The following is a 22,453-nucleotide window of genomic DNA, read 5'->3' on the forward strand; positions in this document are numbered from 1 at the left end:
AAAGAAAAAAAAATTGGGAATTTTTTTTTTTTAATTCCTTAAGGAATGAGATTCCCATTTCTTTTTCGAGAATGATTCACAATTTTAAAGCAAAACCCACATTTTGATTCCATTTCTTGTTTTTGCAAGAACATGAAAGAGATGGTCGACTTCATTCTTAAACACGGGCTCACACAAATGTAAAAGTAAGTAAGGGTTTATTTGAGTTTGTTCCGAGACAACTCAAAGTTAAAAGGCGTGGACAGTGATAGTTAAAGCTAAAATCATTTAAACCTGATAATGGTTAAGAAAAAATCGGAACATGTCAATTAGCGTTAAGCTAATAACAGATCTCACAACATCATCATCCCATTCTACAGCGCTATAAAAGAATTGGTGAGAGAATATTAAACGAAATAATTCAAACATCTAATCTGTTAATGAACGATACAGTAATAAAACATCACATTCCTGAGCTCCATGAAAGTATTGGTTGGATCAGAATCTCATGAATTGGCGACACAAAAATGGGTTTGGGCTGGGCCTTGAGATTCCGATCCAGCTGTGGGTAGCTCCTTTGTTATTCAGAATAATAATAATAATAATAATAATAATAATAATAATAAGAATAATAATAATAAAAGGCAGAATTTAGGGAGCATTTGGAGAGGAATCCATGTTATCTCTAAATAAATAAGTACAAAAAAGAAAATAATTTATATAATAAAAATTTATGGAGAGGGGTAAAAGTGTAATTAAAGTCAGAAGGAGGTGAAGGGTTCATGGTCGGAAGAATTGGAGTCGTCGCAAGGGGAGTGATTGTGTCTACCTTCGTATGTAGTTATGACCATCCGGCAATCCTCCGACAGCCGCTCCACCCTCTTCTTGACACGGCAGTTGCTATGCGTGCAACGGTAGTAGCTTCTGCATGCAACAGCATCATATCTTTTTTTCTTTAACTATTTATTCATCATCATCATCATTACAACAACCCTAAACAAACGGACAACGGTGATGACCAAAAAGTAGTCAAGACACAGGCGAATGAAATGCATGACTGACTGGTTGTGTTGTGGGCTTGGACATGCCCTTGGGGGGGGGGCGGCCACCTATCCCCCAAATACCCCAAATACCCCAAATCAATAATGATGCCTGCCTCTGCTAATTCTCAGGCTCAGAGAGAATATAACATAATCATTCCTCATCTGCCTACTACTCAGCCTCAACTGTTAGTATTATTACCCTCTTTTGCTATCCCTCTCATTGTCGCTTCTATATTCACCTCATCATGCTCTATATATTCCCCATATCTAACAAAACATGCACATCACTCTTCAAGGGTTTTTTGGCCATAATTAATCAATCTATTTCCCATTATTGGATGTGGGTGTTCTAAATTACTCGTAAGGGTTTCAATTTAGAAGTCGATCAGAGTTTATGTTCAAAGTGGATAATATCATACTCCTAACAGTAGTAGCTAGTTGTATCAATTAGAAGAAGAATTGAAATGAGGTGGTACCGTGGATGAAGACTGTTCTTGACGACTTTTTGGCCGTATTTTCTCCATTTGTAGCCGTCGTCGAGGACATCGACATCGCTTCTCGTTTGGAAACAGAAACGCGGTTCTCTCAGCTTTCTCCTGACCTTAACTTTGGTCTTATCTGCGTTGGAGTTTCTCCACCTGCGACTCAGGAATGAATTTTTGAGTAACCAATTGTTAGGTTAATGTAATGATAATGAAGTAATATGAAAGGTAGGGGAAAGGGGTGTGTGTGTGTAGGTACCATGAATTGGTGCCGTCGCTGGTGCTACCAGTGCAGTTTTCATCGCCACCGGGCTTTGGATCTAGTGTTCCCACCTGATCAAACAAAACCCAAATCTTAATAATCAAGATCCATCCTTTTTCACATGGTTTGATTAAAAACCCCACCTGGTCGTTGCTCCAAGAGGGTCTACTAAGGAGGTGCGCGTGAGGAGGGGTAGTGAAGGCAGAAGGCATGGCGGTGGTGGTGGTGTCGGTGGTGGTGGGTGGTGCAGTAGTGGTTGTGGCGGCGTTGTTATTAGGAGCCAAGAAGCTCAAAACCTGATTGTGGTCTTCAAAATGGAGAAACCCCATTTCGTGGATGGGCTGAGGGTGCGGTGCATTTGAGAGGAAGGAGACCTGAAGTTGATAATTGGGAAGCTCTGATCTTTGTGATCCTTCCATTTGTCTTTCTGAATATGATTGTAGCGAAGAAAGTGATGAAGAAAGAGAGAAGGAAAAGAAAGAAAAAGAAGGAAAGGAAGAAAGAAAGAAAGCAAGCAAGCACAAGCAGGAAAGAAGGAAAGAAAGAAAGAAAGAAAGATCCCCTTGGCTTGGTTGCGTTAATCGTTTTAGGGCACTTTGTCCACACAGTTCAACTAGGTTGCTGTTGGGGTCAACGTGTAAAATGGAAAGGGAATGTTTTCAAACCCTATTTATATTCTTTCCCTCGTCTTCCACTTAGCAACACCTCTCCTCTTTCACTCCACACGTAATCATACGATATTGTCCATTTTGAGCATTTAACTCTCGTAACTTTGCTTAGGTCTCATACTAGTGGAGATTTCTCCCTCTGTGTTTGGAATTACAAATCTCCGCAATGACATGATATTGTCCACTTTGAGTATAAGTTTTCTCTCCCTGTGTTTGGAATTACAAATCTCCGCAATGACATGATATTGTCCACTTTGAGTATAAGTTCTCATGGTTTTGTTTAGGCCTCATATCAGTGGAGATCCCTCTCTCTCCGGTCTGTGTATTAGAAATTACAAACCTCTACTAAAACAGTATGATATTGTCTACTTTAAGCATAAGTTCTCATGGTTTTGTTTAGGCCTTCCTGTCAACGGAGATCCCTCTCTCTCTCTCTATGTGCTAGGAATACAAACTCTCTCTTTGTATTACGAATCACGAACTTACACAATAGTATGATATTCTCCACTTCAAGCATAAACTCTTATGGCTTTGCTTTTGGTTTCTCCAAAAGACCTCGTACCAATGGAGACCCCCCCTCTCTCTCTCTCTGCTAGGAATACAAACTCTCTCTCTCTTGGGAATTAGGAATATGATATTGTCCACTTTGAGCATAAGTTTTCGCAGCTTTATTGGGTTTGTTTTTTGATTCTCCAAAAGATCTTGTAACGATGGAGATGTAGATGAAGTCGGAGTTTTGTCCCAACCGTTGTCAACACTCTTGCTCCTCCGTTTGCACAGTACAATTATATAGATGTTGAAAACAAGAGAAGCGCAGCAACTGGGCATTAAGACATATCATATGCCAGCTGCTCCATAATGCGGGTCTACGCCACTTCTTTTGTTCCTACTCCAAAAGCCATTGAAAATATTCGAATCTTCTTTTCTTTTACATTTTTTTTTTTTAAAACCATTTATCTATCTATCTCATTTCAAACTACAAATCCAAACTCTCCATTTTTGTCCCCACATTTCCTCCCCCTTTTTTTTTTACCCATTGCTTCTTACAGCAACAGAGAAACCCACTTCCATCTACTACTCCAAACCATCATTTGTTCTTGGTCATTCAGTATTTTATTCAATAACTTGTGTACTATTAAACGTTATTTCCTGTGTAGCCTTGCCTTCTAAAAAGATGTGTACTGTTAAACGTCGCCCATACTTGTAATGTGTTCATCCAGTAGTAGTAGTACACCCACACATGCCCACCCATAATACACCTTTCTTTCCCCGACTAACCCCTTTTCTTTTATTTTCAAAAACAACATTACCTTTTTTCACCTCTCCACTTATCTACTTTCTACCCATTTACGTCGCTATAATCCTCCCATTTGGACAAATTTAAAATTTTGGGTTCATTCAATTGATGACTCGAACTTCAACCTAACTCAAATATTAAACATTCACTAGTATATTGGTTATAAATGTCATAATACTTTTTATTTCAAGGACAAGTGAAATTATTTCTTATTGCTATATTAAGAATTTAACTTTTAATTCATAATATTAGTAAATTTGGTCATTCAAAGTCAATTGCCAATCTGAAAAGCAATTGTTATATATTTTTGTCAATATTTGGAACCCAACCTACCAAATATATAACTCCTGAATATGGTAGCCTTTATTTATGGCTCTATTATTTAACAAGTTTTATTTCTTCTTTATCTTAATATAAGTGTACCAATTTTGATTGCTAGTGGATACGTTTCTTACACATACCGAGTCAGAAATCGTAAGGGTGTATTGTATATTTTGAGAAGTTATAGTAACTTTACTTTTGGGTTCTACAAAAGATCTCGTACCAATAGAGATAATATTCCTTATTTATAAATTCACGATCTTTCTCTTAATTAATCAACGTGGGATTACTCCTCTCAATAGTCCTCCCCTCGAACAAAGTACGTTTTAGAGCTCTCCCGATGAAGATAGTATTTCTTACTTATAAATCCATGATCTTTCTCTTGATTAGTCGATGCAAGAGTACTCGTATCAATAATCCTCACCGTTGGACCCATGTATATCACAACCGATGATGAAATTGGTATAATTTGAAGGGGAATATGAAAGAAAGCAAAGCGTGTGTTTGGGTTATGGAGCGTAAGGTGGAAAAGGGAGAGAAAGAGGTAATGTGAAATGTGTGCGTAGGTTCATGATGGAAGCATTGACCCAAAGTGGGTTGCTTAGCTTGATTGTAATTCTAACATACACTTCATTCCTGATTCCATTAATACACCATTCCTTATGAAAATTTAAGTGGGAAAAAGTGAAATTGTGACATGTGACCTCAAATTTATTTTGGTTAAAATGAATGAATGAATGGATAGATATGAGCAAGGGAGAGAGAAGTAGCTGGAGAAAAGTCTTGAGAGCAATGAGTGGTGGGGGTTACATCAAAGCTTCCATCCATGTCGGGATGTCTAGGAGGCTGTAGATGAGCCCATTAAAACCATCAACCCCCTCCCTCCCTCCCTTTCGTATCAAATTTCATGTTCTAACGGACACGAGGTGGCGTGCCTACTAGGCGCCAAAGTGGTGAATTGTGAGATCTGATATAAGTTGTGGAGGAGAACGAAGCTTTCTTTCGAGGGAATGTCCAAAGAGGACTCCAACGACGAGAACGGCCTCCCAACAAACCCACAGCTACAACCGAACTAACTTTAGTTCTTTGTTTTAACCCTAACCATCCCAATCTTCCCTTCCAGTCAGAGTTTAGTACTCACAGCCAAAGGAAAAGGAAAGGCCCGAACAGGAGAGTGGAGACCAGACGACCCCAACATAAAAGATATTCCTGTACCCAATTATACCAAATATTTCTAAACTTTACCATAAGTTTCAAACTTGCTTTTACAATAAATTTCTTTACTACATTATCCAAGTACACTAAAAAAAATCCCCATTAAATACAATCAATTTCCTTCAAAAATAATTAATTTCAATCACTAATAATTACCATTTTTTTTAACCCTGTAATAAAAAAGAATGCACAAAAGCATTTAGAGGTGGGGACTAAGTATACATATAGAAGGAAAATAAAGTATTTTGGGGGTGGGGACGAGGAATATATTCCGATCTTTCGTTTCTGTTTAGCTAATCAAAGATTTTTTCTCCACTCCCTCCTTCTTTTGAGGGTATTCGAAGACTCACCGTCTATACTATTATAATTAGGATTATTTATTAGAGTCCGGCATTCATTCGTTATTTAAGAAAATTCTCGGTGTATAAGTAAGGGACAACGTAACGCCCCAAGCCCACTGTGCTATTGTCCTCCTTGTACTTTCACTTTCTACCTTCCTCTCAAAGTTTTTAAAATTTGTATGCTAGAGAGAAGTTTCCACACCCTTGTAAATAATGTTTCGTTCTCCTCCCCAACCAATGTGAGATCTCACAATCCACCCCATTCGAGCTCAACGTCCTTGCTAGCACACCGCCTCGTGTCCACCCTCTTCAGGGTTCAGACTCCTCGCTGGCACATCGCCCGGTGTCTCGTTTTGATACCATTTGTAATGTTCTAAGCCCATAGTAACAGATATTGTCCTCTTTGGATTTTTCTTTCGAAAGGTTTTTAAACCCTTAGAAAAAATGCTCCGTTCTCTTCCCCAATCGACGTGGGATCTCACAGATACAATCTTCACTTATACGAGGTTTCTTTAAGAAGACAAAAAACAAAGCTACGAGAGAAAATGTCGTACTATTGCGGAGATTGGTTGAAAGAGAGGGTACGAGGTGGGTAAAGGGTAAGATAAAATATTAAACAAATTGGTTGGGAATGGTTGACGTTGGAAGTATAAGAGTATTGCAGAATACAGCACGGCCCACACCGACGTCAAAAGGCAGATGCATGACAGCATCAGACCTGGTTTTTTCCCTGATTTTGAGGCTTCAAATTCTTGTTTAATTAAATCCAACAACTCTCTCCAGAAACCCTAGTTTTAAATTTCACTTTTTCACCAATTTAACCCAATGGTAAATGAAGATCATTAAGAGTGTTCTTCCCACTTTGTCTCATCCATTCTCCACTGTGTTCTTTTCTTTTCTGGGTAGAGCAGAGTAAATCATTGTACAATGATTCAATTTCTTATCAAAATGCAAAAAGAAACTCAGAGGATTGTATGGGTTGATGGGCATTGATTCACATGCGCCATTTTTTGATCACAAAAATCTGTATGTAATGACTTGTGAAAGCACTGCGTTCTTTATTTATAAAAGAAAGAAAGTAGATGAAGGCTGCCCTGCGCAGTGGGCATTGAGTAATTGGGATGTGTGTTGCTTTGGTGCCCCAAATTAAGGTCGATTGGTTCGGTGAGTTGGAGTCATATTTGCTTTTGGGTGAACCGAAAAGCAGAATAGTGTCTCTTATTTATATATTTACGGGGTTGTGTTTAAATTATTTTGAGTAGAATATAAGGGAAGAAGGAGTATTTGAGAGGGAAAATGGAGTATGTATTTTAGTTTGGAATTGAATTCCATGCAGCAATGATTGCTGATTTCCAAGAAATTCTAAAATCCCATTATGGTAGAGTGAGGCACCACATCTTTGGTGGGTTCCATGCTGTCTCTAAAATCTTCCCCCTTTTTTTTCTCTTTTGGTTTTGAGTTCTTCCACGCACTAAATACACTCATTACCCTTTCATTTTTAACCTTTCTTTTACCTTACTTAACTCTATTAACTACTCCTTACGCTCCATTTGGATTAAGAAAATCTTTTGAATCAAACCAATCCAACCCGTATATCTCCAAGATACAACAGTCTAGATATTGAGTCGAATTTCATGACATTTTATGAAAACGAGTGAGTTGGGTTGAGTTGTAATACTATTTTCAAATTGTCAACCCACAAAATGACCAAATCCAAACCAAAAAACAATTTTAACACAATCCAACCTTTATGATTTGGATTGGGTCATACATTGATGTGGTTCTAACAAATAATGGGAATTAATATGGGTTTCGTTATTTTTTGTAGTACAACAAATATAACGAACATATCGTATGTGGGTTTAATCATTTGATCCCGAACGAAGAACGAGTACATATCATTATCACTAAATTCTTGGCCCAATTGATTTGAAACTTGGCATATGAGAGGCAAAGTTTTGGTAGGTTGCTCCAATTGGCAAAGTTGGGCCGATCCAATATTCGGTGTGCGTCGGTGGGCTTGCATCCGTTCCATTAACAAGCGGGTTCGAAATTGAACAGCTTCCAAAGATGCTTAAATTTTTGTCGCATTTGCAATTGCATTGCAGAAGCAAGCCGTGTAACGCCGAACTCCATATATTGCAGCACAGGAAGGGATTTGGAAGCCAAAGAACGATACCATAAAATGTCCGCTCGGCTGCTCAAAAAGGTTTTGAAGGAACAGGAGGAGCTGCAACAACACCATTCCCAACCTTCTACTACTGATGATGAAGACGGACAAGATCCTGGGCCATCGCCTCCTGCTGCTTCTTCTATCAATCCATTTGATCTCCTTATCGATGACGAAGACGACTCCCAAATTAACCCTCAACAGGTTTCTTCTTTCATTCCCCTCTACAATTTTCTGAATGCCCCGACCCTTATTGTTAATCTCACAATTCATTACTTCATTTCACTTTGGTTGCTAATTCAACCATCGTTTCGATTGTTTCTGTTTCTTTGTCCATCCACTCTGAATTTTTTCGCCTGCCTAAATTCTCACCAATAGGAAAGAAATTGGCGAACTCTAGTTTTCCCAATTTCTGTAGTCCTTCCAATTTGGTCATTTCACCATGCTAGACTAGATATCTTAAGCATATTTACTTGCGTTGCAACTTCTATGGTTCCATGTGCTGCTATGTGTGCTCAATTTTTTAACGTATGAATAGTTTTTGTTTTTACAATATATTAGTCATATTTATTAGGCAATACATATTCAGAAGTTTATGCCTCTTCGAAAGCAGCCTTATAAGAAAGCAGCCTTTTGTTTTTGAATCAATCACAGTTTTTTGTGTTTTTAAAAATCTCCTATTCATTGTAATGATGAGTGCTGGCTTGCATTCATTATATATTTTAAACAAACAGAAAGAGAAAGGATTAGAAAAACCGGAATAAGAAAGGGATTTTTCCAAACACACTTTTTAACAATTTTTTCCCGAAGTAAGGTTAAACCATATTTTCTACTGTTTTGTATCCATCAGTTTCAACTTTGGCAAATTTTGTCCACAATTATTAACTATTTTAAATGCCAAAGGTGGTTGACTTGAGCTTAGTATTGATACTGAACCACTAATCGCATTCCCTTTCCAGGCATGGACGAACTCCTCCTTTAGTTCAGTATGGAAACTTGGATATCACTAATTCTACTATATATATATATATATATATATATATGTATGTATGTATAGAAAATAAGAAACCAACTAGTGGGGAGCACAGAAAACTTGCAAAAACGAAGTACCCAATGTTTTGTAATTGAATAAATAAAATTACATGGCATAATTTAGTCAAGAACCTGAGGGAAGCACTGAAGTGCTCAAAATTGGAGACTTTGTCCTGTGATCTATCTAACCTTATAAATACATTCTCCTATTCCTTTTCAAGCTGTAACAGAGCCACATGATGACAGAAAAGCCAACCTACCAACAAACATAGCCTTTTTCATCCTGAATGGCGCACTTCATCATCTCATGAATGCTCAAATTAATAAAAACGAAAATTCACAAGCCTTGAGTTGTTGATCAAGAGTAGAGTTTCATGAGTGCTCAAAAGTCAGAAATGAAAACAAAAATAGCCTTTTGATGAAGCTAGAACTTGTCCTTCTAAAGTTGAACCCACAATGGAACACCTAGCCCATGCTAAATGCAAAAAAAGGTAGAGTTGAGTTCCAAGTTAACGGTTTGATTTACTTGAAAATTAAACCATGTAGACTCAAATTGTTCGCTTTGAAAATAAATGAGAAAGCGCATGGTATGGTACGCTTAGGTTTTTTTTAATGATGATGATGGAAAAAAAAAATGTTTGTGGAGAAATGGATAGAATAGATAAGGAATGCACATATGAAATTAGATTCTCCATATTTTTAAATAGATAACCGATGGAACAAATCAAGGAGGCTTAAGTAAGGGTCTTCTCTTTCTCCCTTTCTCTTGGTAATTGCGAGGTATGTGTTAACTGCTAAGTAGGTTGATCAAACACAAGGTTAGTTAGAGAGAATATTGGAAGGGTTCCATGTAGGAAAGAAGAGATTTATGTGTCTCATATTCAATTTGCCGACGACACATTTGTGAGGATGAGAAGACAAGAATACATCACATCTTCTTAGTAGTTAGTCTTCCCTTCAGATTAGGGGCCTATTGTGAAAAGATCCCCAGGGATCATCTGTGGATTTAGCATACCTAGTGGTAATGATCAAGAGTTGCAATAGAGATTGGGTGTAAAGCCTGCACATATTCTTTGTCCTTATTGGGCATCGAGTTGTGAGACAATCAAAAGAGACTTGGGTTGTGGAAAGTTCTGGAGGAAAAGGTTTTGTGCAGGCTTGATAAATGGAGAAAAGTTTGTTGACCAGAGAGTGGAAGATTGACTGTGTGAAGTGATGGAATATTGCCAAGCTGAAAGGCCTTGTCCTAAACCATTTTTGAAAAAATGTTGGAGATGGGAAGATGATCAAGTATTGGGAAGATTAGTGGTTTGATTCTCAACCCATAGCTGTGAGCTTCCCCAAGTCATAAGGAGTCATGAAGCCTAATTTAAGCCAATTAATGAGCAGTGGGATGAGTAACCTAAAACTTAATATATCTATCTATATATATATATATATATATATATATATATTGGAGGGAGAACTTGGTGAGCTAATGCCAGTTTGAGGCTGCTGAATAATAGAAGTTTTGACAAGGAGTGGTGGTAGGAGCTGGAATTTTCATCCATCTTGTGAGATATATATAATTTGTTGAAGTCCCTAGTTTTTAGCTAAACTAATATTTTGAGAGCTTTCTTATGTGGTTTGGAAAGGAAAATGTCCTAAAACAATCAAAATGTCTGTGTTGGCAGTTTGCTCCATTGGGTGGGAACTATATGGAGTGGTCTCACTTTGTTCAAGAGATGGTGGAGAGAATCACTTTTTCTTTCATTGATTTTATAGCTAGAGGTGTTGGAACTCACTATTATGTTTTTTTTTTTGGCTTTCAGTGGTCTTTCATTAATCCTTGAAGGAAAATTTGGCCCATTTACTTAAAGGTAGGTCTAGGAATTTTTCGTTGCTGGTCAATGCGATGAAACTCACTCATTGGAGTTTTTGTTTGGAAATAAATGATAAGGTATTCAAAGAAAAGGAAAAGAATTTGTTGGAGATGTTAGTAGCTAAGTTGTAACATTTGAAATGGGTGACCTTGAATAATTGTAGACTATCACATTGGCACCTAAGATCTCAAGAAAAGGGTGTTTTGTTACAAACTTGTTGCAGAGGATAAGAGAAAATTGGGTTTGGATATCTTTCCTGTATCTTTTTAAGGCTCTGTTCTTAATTTTATCTCAGGTATGCATCATAGGCAAGTGAAAATTAACTTTCTTGGGGACAGTTCAATCCCTAATGGTCAGTTTGGATTGAGGTTTTTGAGTGCAAATTGTACATGGGCATATGAAACCCATGATTGGTTGGAGGGATTTACTCTTTTACCTGTGAATACTCTTCCCGTGCATAAAAAGTATAGAATTTGTTACCCATCAAAAGGGAAAATCCCATCTCACTTTTTTCTTCGGGTACCTAACTCTTCTTCTTTTCTTTCTCCAGTTTTTTTCCACTTGGGTACTTTTTATTTTTCCTTCTACTTCTTTATTTTTCTCAACTGTTCCCCATTTCTTATTCTTTTTTTCTTCTTCAGGCATGACTTTCTTTTTCTTCTATTTTTTTATTTTAATTTCGTTTTTGTTGTTTTTTTTAATATGATTCTCTCTCTCTCTCTCTCTTTTATTTATTTATTTATTTTTTTATCTATCAATCTTGGAGATTCCAAATGGTTTACAGAGGGGCTGTGAGAAAAAAGAAGGATAAATGATGGTAAATTGAAACATATGTGCTTTATGTTGGGAGGGGTGAGATTAATTAATTAAATTTGATTTTTGTAAATACAACATGCATAAATAATTATTCAATTTGATTATTGTACTACTTATTTACAAGTAAAAGTTTATATTACTTTATTACATTCATTTATATGAGAATAGTTGTTAAGATTGATTGCTAAATAAATTTAAAATCCTAAAATTTAAGGGGCATAATAAATTAAAATTTAATTGAATAATTTTACTTAATAAAACTATATAATAATACTTAATCATCTAACAAATTAAAAAAATTCTAATAAAATTATTGGAAATATTGGCTGGAACTGAACAAAGATATTAATAATTTATATAAAATTCTGATAGCATGATAGCATTCTCGTGCAACATCAAACGTAGTGATGTGATTTCCATGTAGTCTACTCCTAGGCATTTTACAGAAAACCTTCAATCAAACGACCCCTAATAGACTATATTAGCCGGGATTTACTACCAACAGTAGCATTTCTAAACAAATTTACTGAAATCCTTCACGTTGCTGATTTAAATTCATAAAATTCTTCTTCCACAAATCATTAACGATGCAATTGTAATAATCTTCCTTTATTTATCTATTTTTCTTTTTCTTTTTTTTGTTCTTGTCATTTACGTCTTATGAAATACTGGCTATAGCGTGCATTCATTAAATTTAAGGCAAATTTTTGGCCAATTGCTTTTGAAATTTGTCTACAGGACGATGACCAGGAGGCCGCCGAAGAAGTCTCTGTGAACATGCACAAGGAGTTTGTGCGCAATGGAACTAAAAGTGCAAGTTCAACCTCAAATAAAAAACTGAAGAAAAAGAAAAAGAAGAAAGAGCGTGAGAATTCTTCTTCCACCACAAATAAAATCCTTGATAAACCCTTGGATGTGATTCTAGAATCACTGTCTCTGGATGTTAACCCCTCTGCTTTAAGCCGTCAACAGGACCCTGAGAAAGCCAAAGATGTCGTAGAAGAAGAAAGGAACCGTGGAAAACAATGTTTGACTTCATTGTTAGAAGTGGATCCTAAATATTTAAATGCTGGGAATGAACTGCGAAGAATATTTGGTTCAAAGGTGGTAAAATCATTTGAAAAAAATAATCAGGCCAGTAGTTCTAGACAACTACGTGGGGGAAGACGTGTCAACCATCTTTCTAGGAAGACCTATCTTGTTAGTCCATCAGACCATTGGCCTCGTTGGGATGGTTCCCTTTCCATGGAATTTTTGGAGACAAAGAATGGATATCACTACTTCAGGTAAATTCCGTTTTCATTTTATCTTCTCTTATACCTTCTGCTCCCTAAAATACACATACTGAATTCAAGTAGCCTTAAACTAGAATAGGATGGCAGTTTATGTGTGTCCAACCTGCTGGGGGATGTTGAGTGGTTTGCGGCTGTGACATATAATACCTGAATATTTGAATTAATTAAATGTTGAAAGCTTGCCTTTCCCACGATTCAATAGCCTTGTATGAGCTGAACTTCAGTTTTATGAATCTAGTACTCTTTTTATCTGGGGCATGAAGAAAATACCTTGAGATGAATCTTCATTTGAAATATTTCCATTTGTAGATAATTGTGCCCCTACCCCACACACCCAGAGTCTTGTACATTTCAGTCATTTATATTCCCTCGTGTTCAATATTGTCAATCATATTTTCTTTTTGTCTTCATTTTTCCAAACTATTTCAAATTCTTGCGAATGTTGACCCTTGTTTTTTCACCTTTTTGAACGTCTTTGAATTATGTCTTCTATAAATTAGTGTCACTGCTGTCACAAAAATATGTTTAATATAAACATAATGTTTATTTCTGGGATTTGGATTGTAATGCAATGAATTCCAGATATGTACATCCGCCATCCTATGTTGAAGCTCAGAAAGCATTTGAAGCTGCCAAATCTATTCATGATCTCAATGGCATTGCTAGTATTCTGTTGCACCACCCATATCACTTGGATTCACTTATAACAATGGCAGAGTATTTTAAATTTGCGGGTGACCATGAAATGTCCTCTGATGCAGTTGCAAAGAGTTTATATGCCTTGGAATGTGCATGGCACCCCATGTTCACTGCGTTACAGGGTAATTGCCAGTTGAAGATCAGCCATGAAACGAACAAGCCAATGTTTACATCACTTTTCACTCACGTAAAAAACTTGGATAGACGTGGTTGTCATCGATCTGCATTGGAAGTTTGTAAACTATTACTTTCACTGGATTCCGATGACCCAATGGGGGCTCTTTTCTTCATTGATTACTTATCTTTGAGAGCGGAGGAATACACTTGGCTGGAAAGGTTTGCTGAGAGCTACAAAAATGATACTTCTTTGTGGTTGTTTCCAAATTTCTCATTTTCCCTTTCGGTATGTCGATATTATCTTGAGCGGGAAGAAGACTCAAAGAATGATAATCTTGATGCTACAAGGGCTAATTCAACAGACCTTTTGAAGCAGGCGTTAATGCTTCACCCTTTGGTCTTAAAGAGATTAGTGGAAAAGGTCCCGCTGAAGGAACAGTTTTGGGTGCATATACTCAAGAATTCCTTCTTCTCGTCTGATCAGACAGGAATTCCTTCCTTGGACCACCTCATTAATTTGTACGTTGAGAGGAATTACCTTATATGGAGAATCCCAGATCTGCAGAAGTTACTCAAAGAGACTGCACAATTGGTAATTGAAGTCTTGGAAACTGATCGAAATGATGCTAAAGACTGGGCTTGTGTGAGAAAAGAAGCATTCTCGTGCGAGAAAAATGAGTGAGTATCTTCTCCTTCTTTTCCTCCTTTTTGGTGATTAAAAATGTTTTCTGTATATCAGGCGTTTAGTTTTTCATCTGAGTACCGCTCAACGCATGCGTTTTGAAGTTGTGGAATTTACTATTATCAGTGCAATTTTTGTGAGGTAAAAGTGATAGGTTTCTTTTATTGCCAGGTATGCTCATTTGTTGGTCTCAGATTTCTCTGATTCAGTATCATCTGCCCCTCCTGAAGCCTTGCAAGATTTTGTGGTTGATCCAAGGATGAGAGACGTGCAGAACATAATTCAACATGCAAATCCTCCTAATCAACGGCATCCCACCCGGGAAATTGCAAATAGGAGTGCATTGGCTGTCCTGTTTGAATCAATGCTTCCTTGGGTAAACTATGGGGATGAAAGAGATATAGGCGTCGATGAAGGTAACCAGTTCGACGAGCATGACCATTAAGTTGTCAATTCTTCTTGAATTGCTAGTTCTCTTCAAAATGCTTTGAGAGAATGGACTTAATGTGATAACTTGCCTTGTGTTGTAGCAATTGCATTGAGTTTTGTTTACTGATATTTGTCATTGGTTGCCCACCAAGATTGCTCTATACTGATAGTTGTACTTGTAAGTAGGAAGTTTTGAATTCCCAATGCATGCAAAGAAGATCAATCCCAAAATTGGATTAGTCATTTTTCTTAAAGTTTGTGCTGTATACAGAGGACTAAAAACACTTCTCTGCTTGGTTATTTATAGCACGTACTCGTAACTCTATTGGTCGTGTAAGAATGAGCATCATAGCTCTTTCTATCGTTTTGTAAAAGAATAAAGGATGAGTATCTTATGGATGGTGCATGCGGCTGTGAGGCCTGACAGCATCCCAATTATGAAACGGAGCTGCTCGCCAGATAATTGAAGAGCAGCTGCGCTAGTTGGATTTGCCGGACTGCGCGGGGGGGCGCCCATCATTATGATTAGGCGCACTAGCATTGCCCTCAACCTCGCATCATTTCGCTCACACCCCATTTCCCAATTACCAATTACTAATTGCATGCAAAGCTATTTGCAGTCTCTTTAATCATATGCCAATACCAAGCCTGCTGCTTCTGGTTCTCTAATAATTAGTTACCATAATTATTATACTTTCTTTTCGTGGTCCTCAAATAATTAATTATCTTAATTGTTATTTTACTTCTATGGACCCCTACTCTTCACTAAACCCCACTGCCAGGAGGCTCTTTTCATTGTTATTGTTCGAATTAGGGACCGATGAAAATTCCAGTTATGATATCTTGCCAACTCCTTCTTATAGTATACACAACCAAAGTGATTCCTTAAATTATCAAACATATCTTTAAACTTTGTACTTTGTTTAACAAATGGTTCGAAATTTGAGCACTTTAGTTGGTAAGAAAATCACATAGGCTGGTTACAAAGTCAAAAGAGACACCCCAAAAGTCTCGTCTCAGTAGCAGCAGCGTCAGCCCTATAAAAATGGACAGGGGAGACGGCAATCAGCAGTGGGAGGCGTTGGCATAAGCGGGGCTGTGGCGCGGACGATCATCGAGCAAGATTCTGACAGGAAAGTTGGAAAAGCCATGGCGATGGGTAGCGGCAGAAATGGCGGTAATCTGAAAAATGCTGTCGTAGCCTTACTGGTTCCGCTTCCCTCCATTCTCTTTTACCTCTGTTTCCTCAGCAACTGTGGTAATGGTACCTGTACTGGTCTCTGGAAGTGGTGCTATCACCATCCTCTTCTGTTGGTGAATGCACTCTTCTTCCTCAACGTCAATTTCGTCTTCTGGCTCCTCAGCCATGTACAATCCAGCCACTGGGTGAGCCTCCTTCCCCCAAAATTCTTCTCTCCTCAATTTCCTCAGCACCAAACGGCTGATTTCTATTTCATGTTTTGATTGGTGCAGATGATTGACCTGTACTGGACTTTGATACCCGTGATGCTCGTTCACTATTTTGCTTCTCACCCTTTAGCTCACTATAATGAATTGAGGTCATGGATCGCAATTTCTTTGACTTGGATATGGAGCATAAGGCTTACCCACAACTACTTGAGGCGGGAGGGATGGCAGCTGGGAGTCAGAGAGGACTGGAGGTTCACTGATATGCGCCAACAGTACGGCAAGAACTGGTGGTGGGTTTCTTTCTTCGCCGTCTATCTTTCACAGCAGGTAACAACTGATCCAATCCACGATACTCTCCTTGTTTATGCCTAAGCCAATTGGTTCATTTGTGTTTGTTTCCCTTCAACTTCAATACAGATATTCCTGATCGGCGTATGCCTTCCTCTATACGTCGTCCACTCAGTTGACGAGGCATTGAATATGTGGGATTTGGTAGCAATCTTTGTGTGTGTGTCTGGAATTGTGATCGCCTACTTTGCTGACACCCAACTCCATGAATTCGTGACAAGGAACAACGAACTAAAAATGAGTGGAAAATCAATGGTGCCCAATTTAGAGGAGGGATTGTGGCGTTACTCCCGACACCCAAACTACTTTGGAGAGCAGCTGTGGTGGTGGGGACTTGTGATATTTGCGTGGGGTTTAGGTGAGGAATGGAGCCTTGTTGGATCAATGGTGAACAGTCTGTGCTTAGCATATGTAACCAAGCTGGTTGAAGAGCGAATGGTGAAACAAGAGTACAGAGCTGAAGCTTACAGGCAATATCAGAAGACTACATCTGTGTGGATACCTTGGTTCAACACATCAGTGAAAAAGGATAAGAATATGTGAGCAAGTAAGCGTGGCTCTTTCTTTCTGTCACTGTGCAGCGTCTTCTCTTTTTATGAATTTGTATGCGGTCATCTCAGCTGTGTTGGTTTATGGTAATCTTGTTGTAAAGCTTTCGCCTTTCTACTATTGGGTGAGAAAAAGTTGTATGGATTGTTCTATCCTTTGTCTTCTATGTGTAAAACACTCGCTTTTATCTCATTGTCTTGGATTGGATCTCTTTCTCTTATGTTACGACTCTCCGCAATAGTACGTTGAATATAAGCTCTCGTACCAATGGAGATGTATTTTTTACTTAAACCCATAATTAACTCTTTAATTAGCTGAGGTAGGACTCCTCTCCCAACAATCTTCCCTTCGAACAAAGTACACTATAGAGCCTTCCCTGAAACCTATAGAGCCCTCGACGAACAACCTTCCCTTAATTGAGACTCGACTCCTTTAAAGCCCTCTAGCAAAGTACACTATTTGTTTGACACTTGAGTCACTTTTGACTACACCTCCGATGCTCACAACGTCTTTGTCCGACACTTAAGGATTCCATTAACATGACTAAGCTAAGAGCATGACTCTCGTAACACGCCGGAACCACGACTCTCAACAATGGTACGATATTTTGTATTTAGTTTTCAACCTCCTCAGCATCTCTTACTTAATATCTTCCCCTTATCTTTCGACTTTCCCAACCATCCTCATCATCTTACCCTTCGGCTTTCCCTCTCTCAAAAATTCAAAGACCAGAAGGGCAGAGAGCTTCATTGGTGCATCAGAATTGGGTAAGGCTGGGTCCTCTTCGCCGCGTTAAGCTCGTGGTTCTGAATTGTTTTCTCGATTTAGTTGCGAGTGACATTCGTATGCTTAGCTAGAGGGCACCGACACGCGGTTGCTTCCTTGTTTCGGTTCAGTAACATAAACATGGTAGCCAAGCCATATACTATGCAACCCAGTTGTCAAGTTCTAGGTATCGTTCATTAAAGAAATACGAAAACGTCAAAAGCACAGAATTTTCCAGTTCGTGTGACCCTCTATTCCTCAAAAGGATTTTACTTTACTCATCTCTTCAAAATATCTAAGTTCCACACCCCGTTGCCTTATTTTCTCGAACCTTTTGCTACGTAATCTTGTCGTCAATAAAATCATTAACGTGTTTGACGATCCTCTACCCTCCATCTCTTTTCCATCTCTCATTAAAACCCATTTCGAGTTTCTCGCGTTCGTTTACTTTCCCGTGACAAATCGAGCCCCATTCAAGTAGAGATATTAGTTCTTGTTTTCAATTTCAGGTGGGTTCTACTGTTTGTTTGCTTTCCTATACCAAAGATTGTTGTATTCATTCAGGTAGAACTATTGGATTCATATTTTGCAGAGTTTGAGTTGATTCTTTCAAGAACCAAGAATTGTAATTCTAAATCCATGGCAGAGTCAGAGATAAGGGAAGAACCATGTGTGTCCTGCACCACTTTTAACATTCTAGCTCCGATTTATAAACGTCTTGATCAACAGGTCTGTCTTCTGGTCGTTTCCATTATAATCTAATCGAATATGGATTTCTTCATCTGAATTCCCCATTTTTATTTTGGTACAGAATCAGTGCCTCAGAGAAAGCGACTTCAGAGCGTTTTGGTTGGATAGAAACCGCAAAATTCTAGACTGTTTGCTCTATGATTCATCTTCCATTATATGTCTCCAGGTTGTATTTCAGTGTTTTTCTCATCTTTTCTCTTCTCCTCTTCCCTCATTTGTTAATATAATCACTCTCTTGGGATTCATAAACAGGAATTCTGGGTGGGCAATGAAGAACTTGTACGTATGTATTTGGACAAGCTTGGTCATGCAGGATATACATGCTTCAAGCTTGCACGGACCAACAATCGTGGAGATGGTATTATTATGCTCTTACCCACCCACTCCACTAATCATAATTGATGTTCAAAGATTAAGAAAATTCCACTTAATCTTCAAATTTCTCTTTGTAGGTCTGCTAACTGCTGTGCATAAGAACTACTTCACGGTTCTTAATGTTAAAGATTTGCTTTTTAATGACTTTGGAGATCGTGTTGCCCAAATGTTACATATCCAATTGGTTAAGCCCTTTTCTCAAAATCTAAAAACTATTGTTCCCCCAGAAATCATTGTTGTTAATACTCATCTGTTATTTCCTCATGATTCCAGTCTATCCATAGCAAGACTAAACCAGGTATATACTCACTTGTTCATCCTTCTAATCCAGTGATGACCGAACTAAATTTGTTGTCTTCTGCTAGGTTTACAAGATATTGGAATATGTAGAGTCATATCAGATAGAAAACCATCTCAAACCCATGCCTGTTATACTCTGCGGGTTAGCATGCTGCCTTTCATTTGAGTTGTAAGATTCATGTCACTCAAAGTTCTTTTAAACGTTGATATGGTTTGAAGATATGTTTTGCAGGGACTGGAATGGAAGCAAACGTGGGCATGTTTATAAATTTTTGAGGTCTCAAGGCTTTGTTTCATCATATGACACTGCTCATCATTATACTGACAATGAAGTGGATGCTCACAAGGTTTGTATTAGAACATGTCGATTTTTGTTTCGAGTTGATATCAACTCTGTAATAATGCAAGTTTGGTTTTCTTCCACAGTGGGTTAGTCATCTCAATCACCGAGGAAATATCTGTGGTGTTGATTTTATTTGGCTTCGTAATCCTAATATGTCCAGAAAACCGTTGAAGACAAGTTTTGCAGAAGCTGTTTTTGGTATAATTAAGGTACATCTGTCGTTTCCATGTTATGTGTATCCTATTTTATATCTATTAGTCTAATGCTATCTGTTCTTATGTATTTAATTACAACAACTAGGGAAGGAAGAACTTCTTTTGGGAGCTTTTGGTTCATGAGTTTGTGTTGAACAAGTATAGTTTCTAAAACCACAAGACTACACAAACTTTTCTAAATTTCAAATCTACGACCTACAATACACACGACTTTGAAATTCACTCCTTTTAACAAGCCCACCGTGAGTAGATATTGTTATCTTTGGACTTTTTCTTTTGGGATTCCCTTCAAAGTTTTTAAAACGCGTCTGCTAGGGAGATGTTTCTATACCCTTTTAAAGAATGTTTCGTTTTCCTCCCCAACTGATGTGGGATCTCACAATCCACCCTCCTTCAAGTTCCAGCGTCCTCGCTGACACTCGTTCCCTTCTCCAATCGATGTGGAACCCTCCAATCTACCCCTTCGAGGCCCAACGTCCTTGCTGGCACATCGTCTGGTGTCTAGCTCTAATACCATTTGTAACAGCCCAAGCCCACCGCTAGCAAATACTGTCCTCTTTGGGCTTTCCCTTTCGAGCTTCCCCTCAAGGTTTTTAAAATGTGTTTGCTAGGAAGAGGTTTCCACACCCTTATAAAAAATACTTCGTTCTCCTCCCCAACTGATATGGGATCTCACACACAAGCACCGACTTCTTAGAACCTTATTCTTAACGCCAAGCACTGACTTCTAATGCTTGGGTGGGTGAGTGGGATGAGAGTGCTGCCATAGGATTAGATGTTGTGGAAAGGATTCTTTTGCGTCTATGACCGGGGGCTATATCTGAATCTTTAATCACTGCTTGTTGCAGAATCAGGTCGGAAAAGTTTCAGTGTCTGAAAAGGATGAAACAAATGATGATTTAATTAGATACTCAACTTTGTGTGAAGCACTTCGCCAGGTATTTTAGATCACCACCTAATTCCTACCTGCATATATTTATTTGTACGGAGGTATTAATATGATTAGAAATCTCACACAGGTAAATTTGATTGATCTCCCTTATGGGTTGAGTTTTCAAGAAACAAAGAACCTATGGACACAAGCCGCCATTGATGGAAATGGTGTAGCCAGTTATGAACAATTTCTGGTATGTTCATCACGTTTCAACAGCCTTGTCTTCATCCAATTCCTTAATTTTACATGTGGAATTTGTGTTTTATCTGCTCAAATTTAAACGTGCAGCAGAGGCTAAGGAGTTTTGCATGTTCCGAACAGACAGAGGAAAATGTGAATGGGAGAACTGATGCATGCAACGAAGAAGTTGTTGTAGGCTTCAAAGTGAAGCATGCTGTTCTATTTCCCCGGGAAGTCGAGAAAGGGACGTGGCCTGACGGTTATTCCCTCTCCGATCACGCCCGACTTCGAGTCGAGTTTTCACCAGTAATGCTGCAGTGTTCTTAGAGTTGTGATACTAAAGTTGGATGTATATCATATATATATATATACATACAATACTCTGCCCATGTCCCTCTATCAAGCTTTGGAAGGTTACTTGGATCCTTAAAACAGCATTATCTGAGCGCCGCAGCAGCAGCAAAGTTTCAGGTGAGCGGAACATGTGCTCTAAACCTTCTCAGTCTCGAGCTTGTGGTCATTAGTCCATGTTCATCTCAAGTCTTGGAATGTTCAGTCTCAGCTTGTGGAAATAAATAGATTTTTCTGTTGTTGTTGTAAATTAATGTATTAAATACTAAGATTGGTTATTTAGTGATAAGTTAAAAAGATTAATAGTCAATTTGAACGTAGTCCAACTAATTTAAGACATATTCTCAAACAACATATCAGACATATAAATCTCTTGTATTTTTTGTACTTAAAAAAAAAGTAGTACAAAATTAATGTTCGTGCATTAATCACGCTTGGCTAGACTTGCATGACTACGTGCAAAACTGAGAGAATCTATGAGTATGGCACCTTGCCACACATGCATTGATGCATAAGTCATCTAGGATTTGAGATAAGTGTTATAAGTTACTGGGTTTTATCTTTACCAAAAAGTTGATTGGATGAACTTAGAATTTATACAAAATCTAAAAAGAAAAAAATTCGATTGTGAAGTCCTTCAATTCCCCTCCATCTAGAACTCTAATGTCTTCGCAGTCTTCTATTGAATTTATCTTTGGTCTCGGTGAATGAAATAGGTTGATTAGATGACTTCATGAGGAACAAGATGTTTAGATCTAAATTATCTAAAAACCTAAAAAATAATAAGAAATCAATTTAAGGAAAAATTTTGGAACGAATTACCTTGATAATCAAGATCAAGAGTAAGAAAGACTCGTTTCTAAACTTGCGATTCGAATCACTTCACAAAATAGTTTGATCAAAACTACTTTAAGTGAATCTAGTATACAAATCTAAACACAAAAAATGCAAAGGAATAAACTCATAGCTTAACTTTGATTATTGAAAACAAATAAAAAATCGAAGTTGAAATAGTCACGTAGCAAAGAGGTTTAGACACGTGGAGGTGGAGTAAGAAAATAAGAAGGTGGCCAAAATTTCCTCATATTTCTTTAATGTAAGTTTGCTTAATCTTTAGTTTGTTTTATTTTAAATAAAATTTTAATCAATTCTAATGTTTCTCTTATGCAAATGAAAAGTTCATTTCGAACCGAGGTTTTTTTTTTTTTTTTTTTTTTTTTTTT

At 37.9% G+C, this 22,453-nt stretch overlaps 4 protein-coding genes and 1 long non-coding RNA gene across 7 annotated transcripts; 3 read left to right on the top strand and 2 right to left on the bottom strand.

Moving 5' to 3' along the window:
* Positions 1-292: 292 nt before the first annotated feature.
* Positions 293-2,298, bottom strand: LOC111442453 (probable WRKY transcription factor 12). The gene is made up of 4 exons (XM_023079900.1): positions 1,910-2,298; positions 1,764-1,837; positions 1,499-1,660; positions 293-903 (listed from the first exon to the last, which is right to left on the bottom strand). The coding sequence occupies exons 1-4, from the start codon at positions 2,183-2,185 to the stop codon at positions 741-743; spliced, it is 675 nt and encodes a 224-aa protein (XP_022935668.1). The 5' UTR covers positions 2,186-2,298; the 3' UTR covers positions 293-740.
* Positions 2,299-7,700: 5,402 nt separating this feature from the next.
* Positions 7,701-15,072, top strand: LOC111442146 (transcription factor 25). The gene is made up of 4 exons (XM_023079428.1): positions 7,701-7,982; positions 12,227-12,774; positions 13,366-14,277; positions 14,453-15,072. Exons 1-4 carry the CDS (start codon positions 7,794-7,796, stop codon positions 14,724-14,726), a joined length of 1,923 nt encoding a protein of 640 aa, XP_022935196.1. The 5' UTR covers positions 7,701-7,793; the 3' UTR covers positions 14,727-15,072.
* Positions 15,073-15,710: 638 nt separating this feature from the next.
* On the top strand, positions 15,711-17,207 carry LOC111442154 (uncharacterized protein C594.04c). Its single transcript, XM_023079440.1, has 3 exons — positions 15,711-16,096; positions 16,184-16,447; positions 16,538-17,207. The coding sequence occupies exons 1-3, from the start codon at positions 15,860-15,862 to the stop codon at positions 17,009-17,011; spliced, it is 975 nt and encodes a 324-aa protein (XP_022935208.1). The 5' UTR covers positions 15,711-15,859; the 3' UTR covers positions 17,012-17,207.
* On the bottom strand, positions 17,138-17,618 carry LOC111442164. The gene is made up of 2 exons (XR_002710276.1): positions 17,441-17,618; positions 17,138-17,393 (listed from the first exon to the last, which is right to left on the bottom strand). It is a non-coding gene; the product is annotated as an uncharacterized LOC111442164 (long non-coding RNA).
* A 134-nt stretch (positions 17,619-17,752) lies between these two features.
* LOC111442171 (uncharacterized calcium-binding protein At1g02270-like) lies at positions 17,753-21,540 on the top strand. 3 transcript variants are annotated; one of them, XM_023079457.1, is made up of 11 exons: positions 17,753-18,291; positions 18,375-18,511; positions 18,594-18,698; positions 18,785-18,890; positions 18,985-19,205; positions 19,273-19,349; positions 19,440-19,554; positions 19,634-19,759; positions 20,614-20,703; positions 20,785-20,892; positions 20,988-21,540. In XM_023079457.1, the coding sequence occupies exons 2-11, from the start codon at positions 18,422-18,424 to the stop codon at positions 21,204-21,206; spliced, it is 1,257 nt and encodes a 418-aa protein (XP_022935225.1). In that variant the 5' UTR covers positions 17,753-18,291; positions 18,375-18,421; the 3' UTR covers positions 21,207-21,540. The 3 variants fall into 3 exon arrangements, with proteins under 3 accessions (XP_022935225.1, XP_022935234.1, XP_022935243.1); XM_023079466.1 differs by having other exon boundaries at positions 20,991-21,540; XM_023079475.1 differs by having other exon boundaries at positions 21,021-21,540.
* Positions 21,541-22,453: the final 913 nt, after the last annotated feature.

The sequence above is a fragment of the Cucurbita moschata genome, unplaced genomic scaffold, assembly GCF_002738365.1.
Source record: "Cucurbita moschata cultivar Rifu unplaced genomic scaffold, Cmos_1.0 Cmo_Scf00001, whole genome shotgun sequence".
Taxonomy (NCBI): domain Eukaryota; kingdom Viridiplantae; phylum Streptophyta; class Magnoliopsida; order Cucurbitales; family Cucurbitaceae; genus Cucurbita; species Cucurbita moschata.

What these genes read in the sequence shown, in the direction of transcription:
- LOC111442171 (XM_023079457.1), top strand. Translation starts at nt 18,422, where the DNA reads ATGGCAGAGTCAGAGATAAGGGAAGAACCATGTGTGTCCTGCACCACT. An exon ending in CCATAGCAAGACTAAACCAG is followed by an intron (nt 19,206 to 19,272) that starts GTATATACTCAC and finishes GTCTTCTGCTAG; the next exon opens with GTTTACAAGATATTGGAATA. An exon ending in TGTGTGAAGCACTTCGCCAG is followed by an intron (nt 20,704 to 20,784) that starts GTATTTTAGATC and finishes AATCTCACACAG; the next exon opens with GTAAATTTGATTGATCTCCC.
- LOC111442453 (XM_023079900.1), bottom strand. Translation starts at nt 2,185, where the DNA reads ATGGAAGGATCACAAAGATCAGAGCTTCCCAATTATCAACTTCAGGTC. An exon ending in CCTCTTGGAGCAACGACCAG is followed by an intron (nt 1,838 to 1,909) that starts GTGGGGTTTTTA and finishes TTGTTTGATCAG; the next exon opens with GTGGGAACACTAGATCCAAA. An exon ending in AGCGACGGCACCAATTCATG is followed by an intron (nt 1,661 to 1,763) that starts GTACCTACACAC and finishes CCTGAGTCGCAG; the next exon opens with GTGGAGAAACTCCAACGCAG.
- LOC111442154 (XM_023079440.1), top strand. Translation starts at nt 15,860, where the DNA reads ATGGCGATGGGTAGCGGCAGAAATGGCGGTAATCTGAAAAATGCTGTC. An exon ending in ATGTACAATCCAGCCACTGG is followed by an intron (nt 16,097 to 16,183) that starts GTGAGCCTCCTT and finishes TGATTGGTGCAG; the next exon opens with ATGATTGACCTGTACTGGAC. An exon ending in CCGTCTATCTTTCACAGCAG is followed by an intron (nt 16,448 to 16,537) that starts GTAACAACTGAT and finishes ACTTCAATACAG; the next exon opens with ATATTCCTGATCGGCGTATG.
- LOC111442146 (XM_023079428.1), top strand. Translation starts at nt 7,794, where the DNA reads ATGTCCGCTCGGCTGCTCAAAAAGGTTTTGAAGGAACAGGAGGAGCTG. An exon ending in CCCAAATTAACCCTCAACAG is followed by an intron (nt 7,983 to 12,226) that starts GTTTCTTCTTTC and finishes ATTTGTCTACAG; the next exon opens with GACGATGACCAGGAGGCCGC. An exon ending in TTCTCGTGCGAGAAAAATGA is followed by an intron (nt 14,278 to 14,452) that starts GTGAGTATCTTC and finishes TTTTATTGCCAG; the next exon opens with GTATGCTCATTTGTTGGTCT.